We start from the raw sequence: 20,846 nt of genomic DNA, 5'->3' as shown, positions 1-20,846 counted from the left end.
TGACGTCAATGAACACTCTCGCACCGTTGCTTTTGTTTTCGTTCTGTTTTTACTTTTTACTTTTTTCGAGTGGCTTTTGTTGGTTTATGTTTATTTTTATCTTTTATTTTATTGCTTTTGCAACGCCAGCCTGTTGTGTATTGGAAGCTTGTTTTTGTGATCGCTCTTGCATGTATATAGTGTTCGTTCTGGAGTAGCGTAGCTTACATTAGGTAGCTTATGATTCGATCGGCCGGCCGCTAGGGCGGAGCATCGAGATTAATCCTAGATATATACATATATTTATACTTGGCTTTGAGGGGCCCGGGGTATGATGTAACGATTGTTGATCGGCTGGGGAGTTCGTGTGCTGATCTCAACGGTCATATATTTATAGCGTTGGGAGGGAATGAGGGGTACTCTTTACGGAGAACTTTGTACGAAGGAAGTGGTTTAGGGGCTTGGTATCCGTAGTATGAATAGAATGTGCCTCTGGACCTGTGATACGGGAATGGTAGAGGCTCTGCAGATACATTAGCAATCACACACTGAGATTACTGAAACAACGAAAAATTCAATCATTTAATCATAGAGCTATCTAACTTCATTTCGTCGCCATCTCTATAGAATACCATAGCTATATACGGGGATGCTCTTTGTTGATGTTGTTGTCCGCGGTTAATTTTAACTTGCCGCCGCTTAGTAACAATAGCCGCCCCACATCCCGCATATTGAGAACTCATCAAACGTCGACATCACCAAACAGCTATTTGAACGAGAGAAATACTCTACGCTTTTGAAAGGGTCGTCAGCTAACTAGTCAGTCATTCAATAGAGTAGACAGCCCGTCGAATCAAAAGGCACCAAGATAGTTTTCTTGAATTCAACAATCTAGCAACCTCGAGCAAAAAAAAAAAGGTAACGTCCATCATTTCTTAAGTCAGTAGTAGCATAGATTACTTGATAGACTCACATCCAGTCCATACCAAGAAATCTATAGCAAGGAATTCAAATTCTCACCTCTCAATGAATGGCTAAGTATTCGTCAAAAACAAAGCAAGAAAATATTTTTTTTTTCTTCCTTTTTTTTTTTTTTTTTTTTTTATTTAGTAGCTTGGTATTCATAAGTCAACAAACAATCATTAGATGCGAGGAAATCAGACAAAGGCATGGCTCTGCGAAGTGTGAGAGATTGTAGAAACTAGATGAGGGGAGTTAATGACGGACATGTGCGGTACGGCTCACGTTCGTCATCGTCTGGGGTCTCGTGGCGGTGGCTCGAGTCGCAGCTGGGATGAGCTGTGGTCGTCTTCATCATCGCTGTCGGAATCACGTCCGCGAGCTCGAGTATCATCTTCGTCTCGGGATTTACGATCTGAGATTCGTCGGGTTCGTGAAGCTAGACACCCACCATCAGCTTCCATAGTATCGTCAAACCACAGCAACTCGCAGTTCCAATCATCAAGACTCACCTCGTATCTTAGCCGACGAAAGTGCGTACTCCTCGATTTCTTCTCTGGACAGAACTCGAAGCACAATCACGTAGTCCGGTCGTTCTTCAAACCTTTCTCGTCCTTCAAGAGCAGATGGGCTGACTAGCCTTCTGTCGATCTTGGTCCAGCGGGCACCAGCTGGTACGCCTTTCTTCGGCGCATCCTTCAAAGGCGCCACGCCTTCTCGGACAGCATGGGGCTCCTCAGGGAATTTCTCAGTGGGTTGTTTTAGAATCCCTCGGGGCGCTTGGGTATCTGGGCTCGTTCCACTGGCCGGAGGAGGCGATCTCTTTGCAGAAGAGTTCGATTCCCTTGGAGCTACTCTTTCGTAATTTTCATGACGTGAGGAGTTGATTGACCGCTTCGAGTCCGAGTCAACAGGTGATGGAGCCCTGGGGCGCCGTTCAGTCTCCCGAGAGGATGATGATGGCTTATATTGGTGATTTCCCCTAGCTCCGTCCGAATAGTAGCCATCATTTGTATCCTGAGGCCAGTTCCTGGAGGGTTTATATTTATCTTCAGGGCGGCTGGGATAGTCGGACCGATCTCGCCCGCTCCGAGCCTCAGACCGTGGGTGTGCGTCCATGGGTTCATTAGAATATCCACTGGCAAGGCCAGCAGTTGCGAGGCCACCACTTGTCATTCCATCCGGAGCCCGGCCGGTAGAATATCCTCGATCTCGGTTCGGAGTCTGACCAGAAACGCTTAGTCGTCGGTCACGCCGAGCAGTTTCGGGTTTATCATCAACAATCACGTTGTTGTTCGCATCTCTCCGTATCTGATACCCTTTGTCAACTGAATTATCATAGCCGGAGCGACGTGGGCCAGGAGGGGCGGGTGATGGTGACGTAGTTCTGTCCTGGTGTAAAGATACTGGGTTGCGAAGGGAGCTGTTCTGCCGGACGTTGTCAGAAGCTCGAGAAACTGTAGAGTTGTTCCTGGTTGTGTCAGCATCCAGGTCCCGCGGCTTTATCTCTCTGTAATTGCGAGGCGCGTCTTCTCTCTCAGGCGCTAGGAATCGCCGAGATGATGGCGGAGGCCCAGCAGCCTTTGGGTCCCGAGTGACTTGTGGAAGGTAAGCTTCCAACCCGGTCAAACTCAAGGGCCTTGCCTTTCTGACAGCGGGGACTTGTCGACGGGATTCTCGAATGGCATCAGAGTCTCTATAAAACTGTTCTCGAGCGTTGGTATAGCTGAATGAATCATGAACATCGATATCTTTGTAGCTGGAATCCCGGTTAGGGCTTGGGAACCCTGAATTTCCGGCGGGAGTCAGATACCCATTCCTGTACTTGAGCTCACGCTCCCCAGAAGGCACTATCGTATCGGGCTCTCCTCCCAGTGGCCCACTCGGTTGCCTATGCCGAGAATGAGACGATGAAGGGGTTATATAACGCTCACCACCATCTCGCGATGGGGTGGGATAGATGGTCTGAGACCGTGGCTTGATAGTGGTCACTACGGGTTGCCGGCTCGGAGAGCTAGGTAGGCTCAGTGGATTCAGTGGGATTCGGCTCGCTTCCGCTGATATCGTATGGCTGCGCGGGCGCATCTCGGGGCCTGCCGTGTACGTTCTCCCGTCAACAGTGTAGGAGGGGGGTAGCTTGAGTTCGCGACCGCTAGATACCCTCGAGCTCCTCCTCGCTCCGCTTCGAATGTCCTGGCTGGCCATATTTCCCACCTGATGGCCCTCAAAAGGCCCGTAACACTGTTAGCCGGGTCGAGAGGGATCGCGATGTTCACTCGTTTTGTGTAGCTTTGCGAATGAGGGGGGGGGGGTGTAGGGCACTCCTTCAGTGCCCAAGGGGAGAGCCAATCCCCGTATAGCGTGAGTCTGAAGAATATTATAGGCGGCAGGACCTCTCTTCCCCCCCTCTCTTGATGCACCTGGGGGCTCTCTTGCTTGATGCCTAGGTAGAACTGCTGTGGTTTTGACGGTCTCCCGTGCGCCTGTAGCTAAACAGCTAGGATGAAAGGAGGTGATAGATGGTAGATCGTGAGACGCTGATTCGTATCTTTTATCCTGTTATATCTGTAGAGCAAGCGAACCATTAGCCAGACGGTGTCTCTAGCAGTTGAACTTGCAGCAACTTGCAGGCAGCATGGCGCGCTGGGGTTGGTCCAGGTATACCGGCGTCACTGCGAGGTGCAGGGTGCAGGCATTGGCATGGGATGACTTTTGGTATGCCGTTGCACGCATTCTCGGCCAGGGAACGAGACAACTTACATATTTTTGTCCCGCTGGCCGTCACTTTGTAGATACTTGAAAGCTGGCAACTGAGTGAACTGGATAAAAATCGGGAGTATGGTGGGTTGTTGGTGTTGACGTGGGCAGTGGCGCGGGAAAATTGATAACTAACTAGTTAAGTTAAGAGTCACTCAAACTTGCTAAGAAGCGTCTGTGGCCATCTTCTTCCCTGCGTCGACCAATTCAACGGACTATTACTAATACCAGGCAGCAGGAGCTCACTGTCTGGTTGATCGTTCGGTGGTTCGATTATGCTGAGGACATGCCAGTGCAGTCTAGTTGATTCTATTCCACTCGGCCCAGGGGCCTTCTTCCCCCCAGGCTGCAGCAGCTGGTGGCAGCGCTCCGTAGCTATGTTGTGCCGCCGAGATGCATGAAGTGTGTATGCAAGCCTTTCCTCCTATCTCCCCTTGAGCTGGTTAAGCTAACTTGGCTCCGCAGCAGAAGCAAAGAGAAGCAGAGGCGAAAGCGTCTCTCCGTCACCTGCAAGGCAAGGCACCACCGCTGCAGGACACCGAGCCCCTTCAAGGGCTTGTTCTGCCATCAACACAAGGCCAAACTCACTCAGCACCGAACCGTGGAACAGGCTTAACCCACTATCCACTATCTAATATCCACCCTCCCTGCAACTCAGCCTGCATCTTGATCTAGGAGCGGGCTAAGCCTTAATGCGAACCATAGGCGTGTGTGCGTGCCTTTGTGGGTTGCTCAACCAAGGCACATTTTCAGTTGCTTTCCAAGATATTTTTCTATTATGAACATCAGCAATTAACCGCTTCAGCCCCATGTTCACTTCCGATACGGATTAATATTGAATTTTGTGTGCGAGCCCGCTGAGAGAAACAGCACAGCCACTGGCAATCCGTCCCCGTATGGGCCTAGCCTTGCTTCAAGGAACCGCTTCACTATTCCACCAACAATAAAGAGCGAACCTGTGGCACTGCAGCTGTAAGCAGCGCATGGTATTTTGTCCTGATCCAACGGCTGGTACCGAAATATCCCGTTTTCAACTGGTCCTTTCATCGCAAACCGTGCAAAGGAGGAAGAAATTTGCAATCGACTCAGCCAGCATTTGAACGTGTCACGTGATACGGTTTCTGTGCGAGCAGGATTTGACATCCATGGAGATGAGCGCCAATGCAAAAACTAGCAGTAATCGATATATCCTAGACAAAGAGGTGTTTAGGGTATGCTTCTGGACCTGATGATGGCCGGGGATCTGCAGGGCTTGCCGTCAAAAAAGACAGTGTTGACTAGCGTGGTTTTTCCCCGTCTACTTTGGACCTGACATCCGGAAAATTCGCTAAGGCATTGCAAAAAAAAAAAAAAAAAAAAAAAAAAAGGGTATTGGTATCAGCGAGGCTACAGAACTGGAGCTTGTATCTGAAAGGAACTTGCGTGTTAGCTTCATGGTAAACCTCAAAAAGATTTGCATTTTTAAATACCCATCAGAGTCCGCGTTAGGCAAAGTACTCCGAGGGAAATACTTTGCCAGATAAAGCAAACCAGCACCCGGACTGGACATTGACAGGTGTTCGAGGCCATAACGCAAGCTAGCTGCCATAATCCATGCAGCAAGCCTTGCCTAGCAAAGGCACCCATGCACATCATATGCACCTTTCATGCAGTGGAAGTTCTATGCTAGCTGCCTAAGCCGCTAACAGAGGAACCATGATCATCTAGCCATTTTCTTGCTGATCGAGGGCTTCTATTGGTTTCTTTCTGCTATGTTGCTGGGATCTGGACTGTTCAATAAGTCAGTATACGGCCTGTCATTCAAAAAATATTCCCCCTGACCGACTTTTGCAGGTTAGAGGCCTTAACTTACCACCACCGGGGGCCAGAGAGTCTCCTGAACAATGGTCATTGTTCACCCTCTGATGTGCCCTTTATCTGGTTCAGATGTGTGTATGTCTCGCTGGTTTGGCTGTCCTCTCCTGCTCGAACAGCATGTTTGCTAATGTGAGGGCGGTGCATCCCGCTGCATGACTTCTGGCTTGTTATAGCAATTATTATCCCATGCACTAGGGAAGGCAGACGTGTTGCTGCCTTCTGGGCTCCCAGTTTCTGCTTGCCTGCTGCTGCTGCTTCTTATGCTCTCTGTTCAGAAGGCAGTCAGTCAGTGAGGATGGGTTGTTGTTGTTTTGGTTAATTTAAACTGCACGTCTTCCCCTCCTCCTCGTCGGCTTCTTCCTCCATCCAACAACCTACACCTCACACATACTCACCTCTGACAAGACAACCCTGCTCCAACCAGCCTGAAAGAAGCCAGACAAAAGGCCAGAAACATCTCTTTCAAGTGCTCAAGAACACTATTCTACGTCTTTCACTCAAGCAAGGGTCACCTCAGGATGTGCTTTGCATACACTACCCAAGTTCGCGGCGTCTTCGGTGGAACTTCCATGGCATCGAACACCATGGTCAAGACTCTCGACCCGAAGAACTACATGTTTGGCTCTGATCGATGGACGTGCTGCGAGTGCTCAGAAAGCAATGACTACGATACCAGCCCGTCAAGATGCCCGAGCTGTGGACACCTTCGATGCGACACATGTCGAGATTCCATCCATATGATCGTCTAGGCATTGGAATCGCGCACTACGCCTGTCAACTGCTCGCTACTACAACAAAAATCTCCGCCCTATCAACCTAGACACTTACGAGTCCTGCTGTTGAACACCCAAGAACACCCCCTTAAAAGGTGGGCACCTTGACCTACGCCTTCGATATCGTACCTTTTACCTCGAACTGCGAACGACATTATATTAAGCCAATATCCTATAACTTGTCGACACACGCTTTCTCATTGACGCTTGCCTCATCCCCGACCCTACGAAACATGACGATGACCGGTTGGATCCACTGTTGTTGATATTTTAATGTGGATGACCACTTCCTACCGCTTACTTGCTTTCTGTGATGTCCTGTCTATGCCTTTTAAGCCTAACGCCTGATACCCGTTCTGTATTCCTTATCCTTTAGTTCTAATTCCTCTTTTCGTGTCTATGATTTTATCTTTGCCTTCCTTCTCCCGCGGGATTCTGCTGTACGGGCCTGCCTGTTACGGTCTTTACCGGCCACTAGTTTTTATTACCAACATGACCTAGAGAGCTAATGACAAATGACAATCTTAGCTCTACAACTTCGCTTCGTTATAATCAAGTGAGAGGCCATAACTGTCGAGTAATTCATTGGGTGATAAGACAATTTTCGTATTAACTAAGAGCAGGCAGGGGATATTACAAGGTCTAAGTAGGGTAAAAAGGGAGCCTCTTCAGCTTAATGTAACTGTAACTGTAACAGTAGTAAGAGGTAAGTTATAGCGAAAAAACTAGAGTCTGGTAGGGTATTCAAGGAAAGGGTATCAATGTAAATGATTAGTCTACAGTGTGAGCGCTGTTTCTCTAGTGCATAGTACTTGAACCGATATCGTATATATGATATATCAAGCACCCTCGACAGAAAACTATCCCCGGACCGATCTGTCTCCATCTCGAGAACGACGGTGAGGCTTAGAAGGATCCTTTGTTTGTCTTCGGTTAGTTTTATTTTTCTCGTCTCGTGACCGACTATGGGTGGACCGTGAGGATGATGGATCGGAGTCTCTGGATCTTCCATCCCTACGCCTTCTTTTGGTCTTGTAAGAGTGGTAGCCAGACTTACGAGCGGAAGTTTCCAATAAATCTGCTTCTTTTTTCATCCGTTGGACAACAGGGCCGAGGGCATACATGCTGTCCTGCCGTTTATGGGAGGCACATGGGCTATGCTTTATGGGTAGAATCCAATCAAGCACGGAGTGACCCATGACCTCCCCCAGGTTTGCAAACGGATCCCCAAGGTCAAATGGGTTTTCGCCGGGGCGTGTATGTAATATGGCGAATTGGCGGCGAGGGGCATATGGAGATCCGGTTTGAGACGCAGATACAGGGTAACAGACAACGGGAAATGGCGGGCGACTTTCTATAGGGAGATTGTCAAGATCAAGGGGCCTAGGAATTAAAATAGCCAAAATCCAAACTTTACTACCCCAATCGAGACTTTCGATTGTGGAAGAGTTGCGGAGCGCCATCTGGAGTGAGCTTATGAGCATCCCTGCCAAGAAGAGCCCAAAGAAACCGGATCTATTGTAGGTTAGTTAAGTGTCAACGGGCCGAGGGATACTACTAAGATTCTAATACGTACGCTGCCACAATAACAAGCCAGTATATATTTAATGTGCCGAACTGTATTAGCATAAGCCATATTAGTCCCCATAAACCACCCGGTAAAAGTCAAAGGTGTATATATTTACCATCTTTTTACGTTCAGCAACAAAAACAGCCATTACAACCCCATTAAAGGTAACAAACAGCATTGCATAGAACAGAAACTGAATGAAAAATTTGAATGAAGTTTCACTAACCACACCACCCACCCTGCATTCCGAGTCAGTATCGACACTTTCAGCAGCATTCAAGTTTAAGAGGTATACAGGAGTCATACCAGGGGCAGAAGTGATCCATTTTCCTCACACATCTGTTGACTTCACTGCAATGATGTGACCGGTCGGTTTTGAATTGGCAGCAAGTGGAGCACCATGGTGGCTTGCCGTCTAGCTGGCAGACGAAGATGTCTTTCATGTAAAATGCCTCCAAGCCAGTAGTATCAAAAGAATATTCATTCTTTTCCTCATTTGCATTAGGCTCACCCAGTGTCGCATATGGCATAACTTCTGGCTTCTCCCGATCGATGCTACCAGGGCGTTTGCGTCCCTTCCCTCCTTTATTCTTCTTTTGCTTGCTTGAGCCCGGCCATTGTGGCCCTCTTGGAAGGTAGCCGGGGAAAAATATAACAGTGATAAGCAATCGAAGGTATGTTGTAACCAGGAAGATGAGCAGGACGTAGAATGTAACTAATAATCCGATAGCAACGCCGATGCGTGGGCGTAATCCGGTCACTGCCGCCGGCTTGATCAAGTAATCAACTTCGTAGACGTTAGTAAAGACCGAACCCTCAATCAGAGGGCCAAATTACTCACTGCATAAGGTCTTTGTAATAGAGTAGCAGCTATAGACAATAAGCCCACCTAGGAAAGCTGGAATTATCCTCGCGACAGCTCGACTGGCAGCTTTCTGATCGCATGCCATCAGCCCGGACTGGTGATAGCTTGTCGAGCAGCCAACATCAGGCTGCCTGCCAGACCTGCGGGGAGTTTTCACACGAAGCTGATAAATAATATATTCCAGCTAATTAATGGGCATGGGGTAACAAGAATGAGTCGATATGGGCTGTTAGATGCACTCCAGATGAACGATGATGATGCTACTGCTGCTGCCCAAGTTCCAAGATTCCAAAAAGTCACCAAGAAAAAGCAAGCAAAGTTTCATCTTACTTAGTAAGCAAATAAGGTGATATCATGTGACACCCCGCACGGGCAAGGGAAGGATGGAGAAGATCGTCAAGGTTGGACTGAACGATCAACGTCAACGAAGCGCCAACTAAGATACGAGCCGATGCAGGGTGGACTCATCACTCGCGAAGGAGGCAGATCATGCTGGAGGCAAGCAAAACGGTGTAGGTTTTGGCTGGTGTGATGATGGGTTGGTCAAGCTGAACCGCTCTTTTTGCTTTTCTCCCGGGCGACTGGGTGCAATAAGGCTGACAGGCAGAGGCAGGAAACAAGCCATCCAGAAGACAGCGCCAGCCTTTGGTTGACAGCGAGGCATCATCATCATCATTATTATCAGGAGCACTGAGTAAGGTCGAAGAGGAAGCGCAGTTCTTTGCGAAGGTCTGCAGCACATTAACCCAGCTGGATGATAGGTAACCGCTGCTAGCTGTTCGTGAAGACACTATATCTAGCCTGACAGAAACGCTGGTTCTGTGTCTGGAGACACCAGCGCTGCTGGAATGCTCACATATGATGTCGATAACATGACATAATGTTGCTCTGCAGCTGAAACAAATCAAGCTTACCCGTCAGAATATCGAGTTTCATATTGAAGGAGAGGCGGAGCTAGGGCCCAGGAGTTGAGGCGACAGACCATCTATTCATCGACACAAGCGAATATCTAACACGTATGGCAACCATCCATACCAAAAAAAAAAAAGTCCGAAGATCTTGTCTCTAAGGAAAGGCCTTCTGTGGTAGGTCGAAATATTTAGTTCTCGCTTCATGCCGAAATCTATCTACTTACAGACCCAGCCGAAAGGAAAACCCCGATTGACACGAGGTTTCCGATCCCAGGCACCAGGGTAGTTGCCCTTGAGGCTGATGAAAATGAAAATGGAAATAGGAATTAATAATAAAAAAAAGCCCTCACGAGAGCTGCTGACAGCATACGGAGAACTCCTGCGAGTGTTCGGATCATGGTCAATCATGCATTCCACGTTTTTCTCCATCCTCTGACCGAACCCTGAACTTACCTGGTAGGAGTGATTAGTTCAGCCTGCTGAAACATCACTGCCTTGCGTCCAGGCTACAGGGAACTCATTCTAAGGATCCCAGGCTGCTGCCTTCGCCTTTTACTGAGGAGAGATTTCTCATAGGCTCCTGGGATTATCCAGGATTAGATGCTGGATTATTAGTTATTCAGCACAGTTCATTTGCATCTCAAGATCTCCGAATTTTCAAAGCATCTAACTACGCAATAACCACAGCCTGTTCAACATGTCGTTTAACTGAGTTGCAACACGGTATTGGATACCTACGGTATTTCTCATGTCCTATCACCATTGCATTGGTCACCTCGACCTGTCGTTATCGTTGTTGTTGTCCGATTCTCTAATTTCATTTTTTTTTTTTGGATTGTTTTCCCGCTTCCTCCAGGCAACCAAGGAGCTCCAGGCCAAGCAAGGCTCCCATTGGACAGCCCCCTCGGCCTGCCGTTGGAGCCTTGGGCTTAGCGTGGAGGGCAGAGAAGCAGAAGGCTCCAAGCAACTTAATCACGGACTGTCCTGAGACAGCTGAATGGCCTCAGCAACCAAAACCGCCTCTGACTCAACCTGCAAGCCTGACATTAACCTTCACGTCTAGATGTATGCTGTTAGCGGTCGAGTCATCCCTAGCGTCCTCATGAGATCTACACAGGCACATTGGTGCCTATTTCTGCCCCCCCCCCCCCCCCCCCACTAATAAACCCTAAATTGGGGCGGAGCTGCCGCCGGGCAACCACAGCGATGTCCAGGCCTCCCTTTACGATTCCGCCTGGGACAATCCTGGGTGCCTATCTCGTGATTTCTCGGCTTGGAGGCCGTCAGATACCTCAAATGGAGCAAAATACACCTGACCCAAGTTATATGCACTGCCAGGCAACTTACGGTTTTGCGGTTTTGCGTTCAAGGGCACAGAGACCCGCAAATCCAGGCATTCATGATGCCCCGGTTCTACAGGCTTCCTCCTTCCTTCGGTCACATACATATAGATGAATCATCATTTATATATCACCAAGTTTTTCCGTTCTTGCTTCCTATTCTTCATCCACAAACACTCTTCATACAGCCTACCACAAAGCAAGAATCAAAGCTCATACCATCTGTTGCTTGGATTGTTATATTCTACTTTGTATATCTTGTTAGACATATATAAAGCTCACTGTTCTTTTTGCGTTGCGTTATCTCACTAGGCAACCAACTGCTTTTGCTTGCGGATCAACTCGACAGTTTGCCCTCATCTATACATAGGGCCATGCCGCAGGCTACTCACTGGGTCTGTTGTCGGTGTGGCTTTGGCCCAATGATCATCGACAGCTGCTCTTCCTGCCTAAACTGCCAGCACCCTGGAGCAAAGTCTCCTTGTTGCGTCCAGACATCACTCTCACTCCACAATCCAACCTCAATAATACCATCGACAAGTTCATACCGCAGGCCATCAATAAATGACTTCACGGAGCCACATACATTACCCTCTGTCGTCATGCCTATATTTAACTATAATCCGTCATTGCGGCAGCGAGGAACATCTCTATATCTCTGCTGTGGCTGCGGTGATGGACCAAAGGTTTATGAGCACCATTGCCGATGCATAGTTTGCCAGCATGATGCCTGCGACGCTTGCACCTATATAAAATAAATGACTGCCCTGGAATGACACCTGAGATGAGATTTAGTATGTACATCTATGCCGGCTTTTGTCTGTTAAAAATGCGGCTTGCTAACATGACATTAGATGTACTTTTATGTTATTATGATGCATACTCACGCTGGATGATTGACGTTGCATTCCATACTTGCTGTTTTCAATTTTGATATTTGTGATTAATCTTCAGCATTGGAGAGACTGTTGCTGGGAGATAGTCCCATCACTGCTGCCTCCTTCTTTGGTTGTTATTTCCCATCTTACTTTTTGAGCGTTGCGATTGAGCGGATGATTCTGTCTGCACGGAGGGCACCCCCTTGCCTGTACCGACAAGTTTTTTATTTATCTTCCATTTTACTTTCTACATACTTATGTATCATAGCGACGGATTACTGAGTTACTTACATGAGAGTTTCATTTATTCTTTTTCACCATAGCTTATATAGACAAATTCGATTTGATTAAAGAATGTAACATTTATCTTATTGCATTACCTCCTGTCCTACCTTCACCGTTTCCTTTGCGTACCGTAACTCAACGCCTCAGGAGCTTCAAGCAATTTTTGTGGAACTGGCATGGCTTAGTCCCTTAGTGAAGAGTGTAGAATGTTCCTCAAGGCTATTTTCAGCCTCGTGGTTGCCTTGAGGCAGCAGACGCTAGCTAGTGAATTAGTCACTTCACTAGTGCGCCAGCTGTTTATCCCTCTCCAACCCCACGCCCGGCGGAAAAGCAGTTGACTCAAAGGACAAGCAGGGGTGTCGCTAGGCAGCAAGGGAGAGATAACCAACGCTAATCCACAGTTGAGCGGAAACCGAATCGATGGCTGGTGCAAATCTTCTGCCCTGAAGGATGAGGTCGTGCAGAAGCCGCTAATGATATATTCTCCCTTCCCTATTCGCTGACAGTAACTCGATTGGTTTAGTTATCTGCTTACCTCAGCCTCCTGCTTGGTGGAACCGTGGATGTTTGGGGCTTGTGGCTCTGAGGCTTATATGGTGCTCAAAGGTTGAGACGCAAAGAAATAGAATTTATCAAGGCTCACTTGTACTCCGTAGCTATGGGTAATCAACCGAGTTTCTGGAGACCCAAAACAATCCATTGTTGAATAGTTACCGCCCGTGGGATGAACGTGTAGAATTGAGTTCATCGATACTCCGTACTGGGCGTAACAAGAGCCCATTGAACCTGTGGGCGCTTTGAAAGACCCTTTCCACCTACAAGGATGCATCAATATCGTCGACCCTGCAGATGAAGCCATAACACGCCTGTAAGAATCCGCTTCGTAGCGCTTAACCGGGAGTGTGCATGGCTGCGCCCGCAGTTGGGATCTGATGATTCATATTTTGTCGGAGACGAAGCCTTCTCATGCGGGTGCATACGGAATACTCCATGTGTAGGCGGTACGGAGTATAGGTCTCTGATAGCCTCGGAATGTTTCCATCAATTTCACAGCAACTTCATACCCATGCTACCGCCCACTCCGGCCAGGTCGAGAAGCAATGCCGGTTTGAAGTCTCTGTTTCCTCGCTGCAGGAGAAAGGGCACAAGACCAACATCTATGACGCGAATGACGCCGGATTCCGCTAGTTTGCTGCGAGAATTAATTGACCGTTGAGCAGGGGATGCTCCTCACCGCAGTCGACCCGGACAACGGGCTATGGATCCTAGGAATTAGAGGCAGCTGACAGATTGCTGCCTCATAATTTCCATGAGCCTTCTGGAAAAGTTCACCTTGCAGGAACTGCCCTTTATCGCCCGAGTTGTCCAATTTCAATGTCAGATAAGCCTTGTCGCGGCGGCCAGGGATGATAACTGGGCATGTGGTCATCCAACCTGCCCCTTAAGCATCATACGGTCACATCGAACATCTGCATTCTATACTCTGCCGCCTCGTCAATCCTTCTCCTTATCGTCGTTGTATATTGTATGTTGCCGTCATTGCCGTCGTTGCCGTCGTTATCGTCGTTGTCGTTAGTTGGTTATGGCTCGTTCGTTCTTTTTATGCAGATCAAAGCATGGATGGATGCTTACCTAAGTGACGTCTCCGGTCCGTTTTATCCGACGGGGTGAGGCTGCTGACTAAGCTATATCTATGGATCCAACTTATCGACGGCGAGAGGAATTGACGGCTCGACATTTCTCGTTGCAGACCGGCTGCGACAGCGGAGAGATAATCATTGTTCCCGACCACCCGTCGCCATGGCGTTTGTTCTCAATCGGTAGTACTAGCAGCTCTAGTCGCTGAATCCCTGAGCTCCGTGCCCGGAATCGTTGCATTGAACCCACTTTCAGCCCTCCAAGACGCCCCGAAGGAACGCTCCTTAACCATGTCTTCAACAACGCCCGTCTCCCACCTCCCCCAGTCCGAGATTGACGCCATAATCCGTACGAAGAGAAAAGTGCGCGAACCGAAGGCATGCTACCCGTGTCACACTCGAAAGGTGAAATGCGATCGCAACTTGCCCTGCGACGGGTGTGTAAAACGAGACCATGCAGATCTATGCTCCTATGAACGCCCCTCCAAAAAGCGCCATGTGAATACCCCTCCTCCCCATGACTCCGAGGACATGTCGAAAAATCTTGAGGGCTCTGGAAATGTCTCGGTTGGAGACGTTGAAATGCATAGTATGGCGGCTGAGCAGGAGAGAGTATCGATATCACGGGCTGAGTGGGAGAGCGTTTGTTCAAAATTGAAAGATATGGAGCGTGCCATGTCTTCACTTCGAATGGAAATGGAAAAGGTTGACAGTACTGCATTGGTGTCACCGGAGCCTCTTAGTGAACAGGCCCGCCTCCCTCGTGACGAGCCCTTATCGGATCGTGAAGGAATTCATACAAAAAATGTGTACGGAGGCGGGACTGTTCATCTGGGATCTAGATCAGTTCTTGCTTATTTGCTTGGAGGATCTCCCAAGGAGGCCACTCAAGCATTACTGGAGGGCGGCATACTTCCGAAGTTAGGTCTGGACAATGAGACTGCTACATATCCATTTATCGACCTCTGGTCCTCTGATTCAACCACATACGACATCAGGTCTGTTTGTGCTGCTATCCCAGATGATAAACAGTGCCGCAGGTAAGCAATGATCATGTTTAATACTTGGGAAAATCCCGTTTTTAACAAGGTAACCTAGACTGTTCAAGTACTACCGTGACATTGCGGCATTAATCTATCCTGTACTTTCTGATCTTGATTGCTTTGAGGAGAACTTAGAGCTATGTCTTCGGAACAGGGCTGCTTTTGGGATTAGCGAACATGACGGTGATGAATTGAGTAAGCCCTTTGGTATGCCCACAGCGTTTGTGGGCTTGCTATTCGCTGTGCTAGCCGCAGGCTGCCAGTCGTCTGATATGCCAGGAAAGGAACGTGAATTGACTTCCCAGGTATATGGTACGTATGATATTGTGTTCACTAGCTACATAAGTTGGGTTACTAAATTCCCTCCTAGTTTGCTGTGCTTATCAATTTTTACGAGCAACGAACTTCGTATCCCGACCAACTTTGGACGCAATACAGACTCTCTTAATCATTGGGAATGTTCTTTCGTATAATATGAATCCTGGGGTATCATATATACTTTTAGGTATGTGTATTTTGTCGTTTGGTTACTTTAATCTGTAAAGCTTTTAACTGACTTCTCCAGGAATGAGCCATCGAATGGGCATGGTTCTCGGTCTCCAAGTTGAGTCGCATAAATTCTCACCCGCTCAGCAGTATGCCAGACGGGTTGTATGGTAAGTTGAATATAGTCCCAGGACTTAGTGCTGGTACATATATAAGGTGTTTTGCTAATTGGACCTTTACAGGTGGGCAACTGCGTGGCAAGATAGTCACTTCTCGCTATCATACGACAGACCATCTGCAATGGCGTTTAGCCACCCAGATATTCCCTATCATCCAGACTCGCAGCCTGGAAAGAGATCTTTCTTTGAAACTATCTGCCAACTTATAGCCTTAACCTTAAATATAGTTAAAAGTCGCATGCTCTCAACAGGCTCGCAGGTTCCGTTTTCCACGATACAGACATGCAGGTCGGAACTCAAACGAATATTGGCCGATACAGCGCCCTATCTTCGTGATCCTTTATGCTGTGTCTCGTCTAACCAGAATATTGAGAGACTGGGCCTAAAGTTACACTCCTCGTACCTTACATCAGAGATCTGTCGCCCCTCATTAAGGCCAAATGCCGATCTCAACGATGCTACAACTATTGCACTACGAAAAGATTGCATTGCTGCTCTATCACGGACGGTAGAAGCGTACGTCGAGATGTACTCAGTGAACCGCCAAGCTGCTCGATCATGGATTGGCCTTCAGCGGGCCATTAGTAGCGCCTTTTTACTGGCCGTTGTTGGCGAATCCAAGACCGACCCTAATATCTGGACTTTACTCCGGCGATTAGAGGGTGTTCTTACAGAACGTGCAAAAGAAGACGACATCTCACCGATGAGTCCGAAAGCTGGAGCTGAGAGTTCCCCTACTTTCGCCGCAGGTTCATCAAACATGGGATCTCTAGAGAGTGCTTATGATCCCACTGCCGCGGTGGCCCCGAATAAACAAGCCACGGATATACCCACAGACACGGAAACTCAATGGGCCAAGCCGCTAATCAAATCCCTACGTGCCCTTCAAAAGTTAAATGCAGCATTGTTGGTACACCTCAGGCAGCATGGTGTGATCACTGGGTCTGTTAGCGGCTTCAATCCTGCTCCAATATACACTCAACCCGTTACGGGAGGTGTAGGGGCCTCGGTTGCTGCCTCTACAAGATCTGGCTCGATTCCACCTCCTACCCCAGAGAGCTCTGCCAGTGGAGATTGGAGTTTCCCAACCCTGGTTGACCGCGCAGCAGAGTACATAGATCCACCCTTATGGCCATGATCTTTCAGGTTAGTTTTTATTATGGTTATCTCTGTGCAATATCAACTTGCAACATACTGCACTCGTCATTATATTTTTATTCTGAAGAGCGACGGATATATATATCCTGTCTTTCATTTATCCCGCAACGGAACCTGGAGTTCTTTGGCGTTGATACTTGTTTTTATCTTTTCTGCCCGGCCACGAAGTCACAGGCATGTCTCTAACGCATGTATTTCAAGGGATTTCTATATTAGCGGGATTCGGAGCTTGAATATGGTATGCAGACCAATATATTGTTGCATCCTCTCTATAAGTTTTTATAATGATGCCCCATAATTAGTGGTGATCAGGGAACAGATAAGTTAACTGGGCTGTTAACGGTAGACAGGGATCGATATTGAAGTAGCGAGACAGGATATACCGCCATGCATCATCAGTAAGTTCATATTCATAAGTTTAGCAATTCATAAAAATGCGTTTTTGGCACTGCTCCAACAGTATTAGTCCATGCTCAGAAAGTGGCTGGCATAATATATCATCATCCACCAGGGCCTCTCTGAGGAGGACTTCGCCTTCGAGTTGTCCTGGTCGACCGGAGACGAGTCGGTTCTGGTATATCAGAACGAGGCCGCGTTTCATGAGCAGGGCTAGACCCAGGATTTCTGGGCATAACACGAGGTACCGGGTATCCCGCCTTCCCTAGGGCGTGCTCAAGTAAAATATTGGCCTCTCCATCAAGTTCCATGCCGATGTTTTGGGCATCCGGTCCGCTAGATGATGGTCGGTCAGGAACATCATCTGTCCATTCATCTACAGTCGTTGACTTCTTGGTTCCTTTGGCTGTAGACCTATGCCTTGATTTTTCATTATAGGAATTGGCTGAAGAATATTTTCCTTTGCGTGCCTTACTTGTGTCTTGGAACGACACTACTCTGCTCTCTTCCTCGACAGCCCAAACTTCGAGAGCTTTTGAAAGTAAGGTGCCTGCAACTCCAGCACCAGCTGCTGCATCCCCGCCAGTAGTACCTAGTACTCGTACAGCTTCATGCAATGCTGTAACAGCGTCAGTCGTCCGATCCATTTCTAATAATATTATACCACGGGCTGTGTGGAAGGATCCTATTAGACCTCTGTCTTCGTAACCTCCCACAGCGGACGCACCAGCAGACCTGACTGCACCAGCCCCTGCTCTGCCTGTATAACCCGTGTAAATTGTTGTTGAACCACCGGCACCTATACGAAGGCACTCGTCAAACTCGGACAACGCTTCTTCCAATTTTCCTAGTCGACGAAGCGCATGACCCAAGTTTGCCCGGGTTGCCAACCAAGCACTAGGGTCACATTCTAGGGAAACAGATAATGCTAAAGCTTGCCGGAAGAGGTGAACAGCGTCTTCCAGGTTAGCTTCGTGATATAAGACGACTCCAAGCTCGTTAAGCACTAGAGGATCTCCACCAGAGGGTCCGGAAACAGGCGGTTCTCCAGCAAAATTGACGTTTAAGGAGAGAGTATTGCTAGTTGGGGGGGAGCCCGAAGACATGGAGTATGCAGCAGACAGATACTCATGTGCTAGAGCCATATTATTCAATGCCAGATGCTGCATTCCTAGGAAAAGTTGGGGTAAGTGGCTCCCTTGAAATAGTCTAGCAGCAGTACTATAGGCTGCAATAGCTTGGTCATGCTCACCCTCTGCAGCAAAGGTATGCGCAAATCCAATCCAAGCTGGCGCCGAGTGAGGGTCAAGGAGGGAAGACTTGGAGAAGAATCGCCTTGCCTCAGCAATCTTCGAGACTGAGAGATAATAAACACCAATGGCAAGGTAGGTATATGGCTCCTCTGGAACATTATCTGATAAAGTATGCGCGAGGAGAAACAGAGCATTTGTAGCGCCCGTTTCGTAGAGACAGGCAAGATGGAGGGGGTAGACTGATGGGGAATGCCCAAGATTTTGACTTTGACTTCCCTGAGATACTAATGCGGACATTGAATCCGAAGCGGAGAGAATCGATGAGGTTAAAGAAAGCGCTTCCGGAAACCGACACTGAGTGTAGAGCGTTTCTGCGCGAGAGAGGAGGAGGTCTGAGTTATCTGCGAGGTTATAGTGAGTGGAGAGAGTCTCTATGGCATGAGACAATGCAGAGCAGGACGAGTATTTTGACAGCCTAGTTGTATACAGCAACTTCGTGAATTCTGATGCTTCCTGAGAAAGGGAGACATCTGAGGATGGGGTTATTGAGTCGAAGTCCAGTGATTCTAGAAACTCGAGTTCTTCGGCTGGGGACATAAGCGAGTTTCTCATAAGCCGATCAAATGCCTCGAAGCACTGTACATCAATCCGTACAGCATCCTTATAGCAGTCTCTCGCACGGTCAAAAGCATTTTGATTTGCATAGCAACACCCTCGTAGATAACACATGGCTGCCTCATATTTAATATGGTTGGCATCCTGGTACGCATCCGTATCGCTCTTATCCGTGCGAGATGGTATAGAGCGTCCGTTCCTAAGGGTGACATGGGAGCTGCCATTCAAATGCGGCTTTTTTCGTCGGCTGACACTCTGAATCAGGTGGGTTGGGTTGTGTTCTCCAAGTATGGATAGCGCAAGATCGAATTTGTTTTGTTTGATATAGCAATGGGCAGCAAGGTAACGACATGATGAGTTCCGAGAGATGAGATCTTTCGTAGATAGAAGCGCTAAGGCTCGAGTGTAGTTGTTGTTTGAAAAGTGTACTTGAGCAAGCCAATATGCGTCGTTATCACTATCTTTGTTCGAAGTTAGCCCCGGCGGCTCTCAGGTAGCTGTATATGGAATTATTGCGCGTACTGGTCAAAGCAAGCACTTTATCACCGATATATACCGCCGAATCATATTGCCCTTTATTCAAGGCATCTTGCCTCCAGTTGCGTAAAAACTCCTCCATGGCTGTTTGTAATTCACCGGTGAGAGCTCGTTGACATTGCACTGGTGCTCGGTGTTCGTTTTCCAGGAATAGAAGAAAGGGTATCCGGGAGGTCACTTTTGAATACAAGACAATAATCGCCCGCTTATATGACACATTCACTTCGAAGACGATATAACAGTTCGTTCTATCCCTCGCCGTCCTCTGATGCCTCTTTGCTTTGTGTGTTGTTGACATTCGCGACTGGCAAAAAACATTTGTATGCTTATGTAATTCAGCCTCACAAATGAACTAACCAATAAGAAGCTTCAGATAAATAAAATCACGTGAGCTATCAAAAAGGCTTTATCCATATTCTTTTTCAGATTCAACGTCGAGATATCAAAGTCGCAAGCTCAGAATCTTTTAACGCCAAAAGCGAAGCTCAAGAAAGCTATTCACATCGAATACTTACCGATATTGTACATCTACAGCCGCCAAAATGTCTGAACGAAAGGTCCTTACCAAGTACTACCCACCGGATTTTGATCCGTCACTCATCACCCGAACTCCCAAGCATCTACGGGCGTCAGGATCTAAGCTCCTGACAGTCCGTCTGATGGCGCCGTTCAGTTTAAAGTGCACTAATTGTGGTGAATACATATATAAGGGCCGCAAGTTTAATGCGCGGAAGGAAACCACTGATGAGAAATACCTCAACATTACAATATACCGGTTCTATATCAGATGTACCCGATGCTCGAGCGAGATCACATTTAAGACAGACCCTAAGAACATGGATTATGTCTGTGAACGAGGAGCTAAAAGAAATTTTGAACCGTGGCGTCAGGCGAAAAGCGAGGAAGTGAGCGAAACACATGATGAAACGCTAGATCGTCTCGAACGGGAAGAAAATGAGGAGCTTGAGCGAGAAGAGAGAGATAAAATGCTAGAGCTAGAGGAGAAGATGCAGGATTCTAAGCGGGAAATGGCAGTAGCAGATGCTCTGGATGAAATACGATCGAGGAACGCAAGAATAGAGAGGGGGGAGCGTGGAGGAGGAGAAGAGTTGGCTCTGCAGAGGGCGAAGACAGAGGCTGAAGAGGCGAAAGCCAGGGAGGACAAAGAGATTGAAGAGGCAGCTAAAAGGGCTTTTATGACCGATGACGGCAATCGAGTCAAACGGCTTGTTGACGATGATGATCAAGATACCGCAGCTCCAACTGAAATGCCCCCTCCCTCGTTTAAGCGAGTGAAGAAGGCAAAAAAGCCGTTTTCTGCAGGATTGGGTATAAAAAAGAAAGGTCCCCTTGTTTAATATTTACAT

At 47.9% G+C, this 20,846-nt stretch overlaps 7 protein-coding genes across 9 annotated transcripts; 2 read left to right on the top strand and 5 right to left on the bottom strand.

Annotated features, from left to right (window-relative positions):
* Nucleotides 1-690: 690 nt before the first annotated feature.
* On the bottom strand, nt 691-3,144 carry TERG_04267 (uncharacterized protein; the record flags this gene model as incomplete). Of its 2 annotated transcripts, XM_003235165.2 has the most annotated exons (3): nt 691-772; nt 1,000-1,378; nt 1,452-3,144. In XM_003235165.2, 2 exons carry the CDS (start codon nt 3,142-3,144, stop codon nt 1,230-1,232), a joined length of 1,842 nt encoding a protein of 613 aa, XP_003235213.1. In that variant the 3' UTR covers nt 691-772; nt 1,000-1,229. The 2 variants fall into 2 exon arrangements, with proteins under 2 accessions (XP_003235213.1, XP_047606222.1); XM_047749738.1 differs by having other exon boundaries at nt 1,000-3,144.
* Nucleotides 3,145-3,193: 49 nt separating this feature from the next.
* Nucleotides 3,194-5,040, bottom strand: TERG_12125 (uncharacterized protein). 2 transcript variants are annotated; one of them, XM_047751132.1, is made up of 2 exons: nt 3,700-5,040; nt 3,194-3,504 (listed from the first exon to the last, which is right to left on the bottom strand). In XM_047751132.1, exon 1 carries the CDS (start codon nt 4,837-4,839, stop codon nt 4,510-4,512), a length of 330 nt encoding a protein of 109 aa, XP_047606221.1. In that variant the 5' UTR covers nt 4,840-5,040; the 3' UTR covers nt 3,194-3,504; nt 3,700-4,509. The 2 variants fall into 2 exon arrangements, with proteins under 2 accessions (XP_047606221.1, XP_047606220.1); XM_047751131.1 differs by having other exon boundaries at nt 3,248-5,040.
* A 2,146-nt stretch (nt 5,041-7,186) lies between these two features.
* On the bottom strand, nt 7,187-9,144 carry TERG_04265 (uncharacterized protein; the record flags this gene model as incomplete). The annotated part of the gene is made up of 5 exons (XM_003235163.2): nt 8,738-9,144; nt 8,203-8,683; nt 8,012-8,135; nt 7,903-7,943; nt 7,187-7,841 (listed from the first exon to the last, which is right to left on the bottom strand). The coding sequence occupies exons 1-5, from the start codon at nt 8,844-8,846 to the stop codon at nt 7,187-7,189; spliced, it is 1,410 nt and encodes a 469-aa protein (XP_003235211.1). The 5' UTR covers nt 8,847-9,144.
* Nucleotides 9,145-11,400: 2,256 nt separating this feature from the next.
* On the bottom strand, nt 11,401-11,616 carry TERG_04263 (uncharacterized protein; the record flags this gene model as incomplete). The annotated part of the gene is made up of 1 exon (XM_003235161.2): nt 11,401-11,616. The coding sequence occupies one exon, from the start codon at nt 11,614-11,616 to the stop codon at nt 11,401-11,403; it is 216 nt and encodes a 71-aa protein (XP_003235209.2).
* A 2,487-nt stretch (nt 11,617-14,103) lies between these two features.
* Nucleotides 14,104-16,658, top strand: TERG_04261 (uncharacterized protein; the record flags this gene model as incomplete). Its single annotated transcript, XM_003235159.1, has 5 exons — nt 14,104-14,852; nt 14,911-15,167; nt 15,226-15,360; nt 15,421-15,511; nt 15,584-16,658. 5 exons carry the CDS (start codon nt 14,104-14,106, stop codon nt 16,656-16,658), a joined length of 2,307 nt encoding a protein of 768 aa, XP_003235207.1.
* Nucleotides 16,659-17,178: 520 nt separating this feature from the next.
* Nucleotides 17,179-19,561, bottom strand: TERG_04260 (uncharacterized protein; the record flags this gene model as incomplete). The annotated part of the gene is made up of 2 exons (XM_003235158.1): nt 17,179-19,403; nt 19,465-19,561. The coding sequence occupies 2 exons, from the start codon at nt 19,559-19,561 to the stop codon at nt 17,179-17,181; spliced, it is 2,322 nt and encodes a 773-aa protein (XP_003235206.1).
* Nucleotides 19,562-20,021: 460 nt separating this feature from the next.
* On the top strand, nt 20,022-20,837 carry TERG_04259 (uncharacterized protein; the record flags this gene model as incomplete). The annotated part of the gene is made up of 1 exon (XM_003235157.1): nt 20,022-20,837. The coding sequence occupies one exon, from the start codon at nt 20,022-20,024 to the stop codon at nt 20,835-20,837; it is 816 nt and encodes a 271-aa protein (XP_003235205.1).
* Between the last annotated feature and the right edge of the window lie 9 nt (nt 20,838-20,846).

Source organism: Trichophyton rubrum (genome assembly GCF_000151425.1).
Source record: "Trichophyton rubrum CBS 118892 genomic scaffold supercont2.4, whole genome shotgun sequence".
Classification (NCBI taxonomy): Eukaryota; Fungi; Ascomycota; class Eurotiomycetes; order Onygenales; family Arthrodermataceae; genus Trichophyton; species Trichophyton rubrum.
This window is presented reverse-complemented; position numbering and strand designations above follow the sequence as displayed.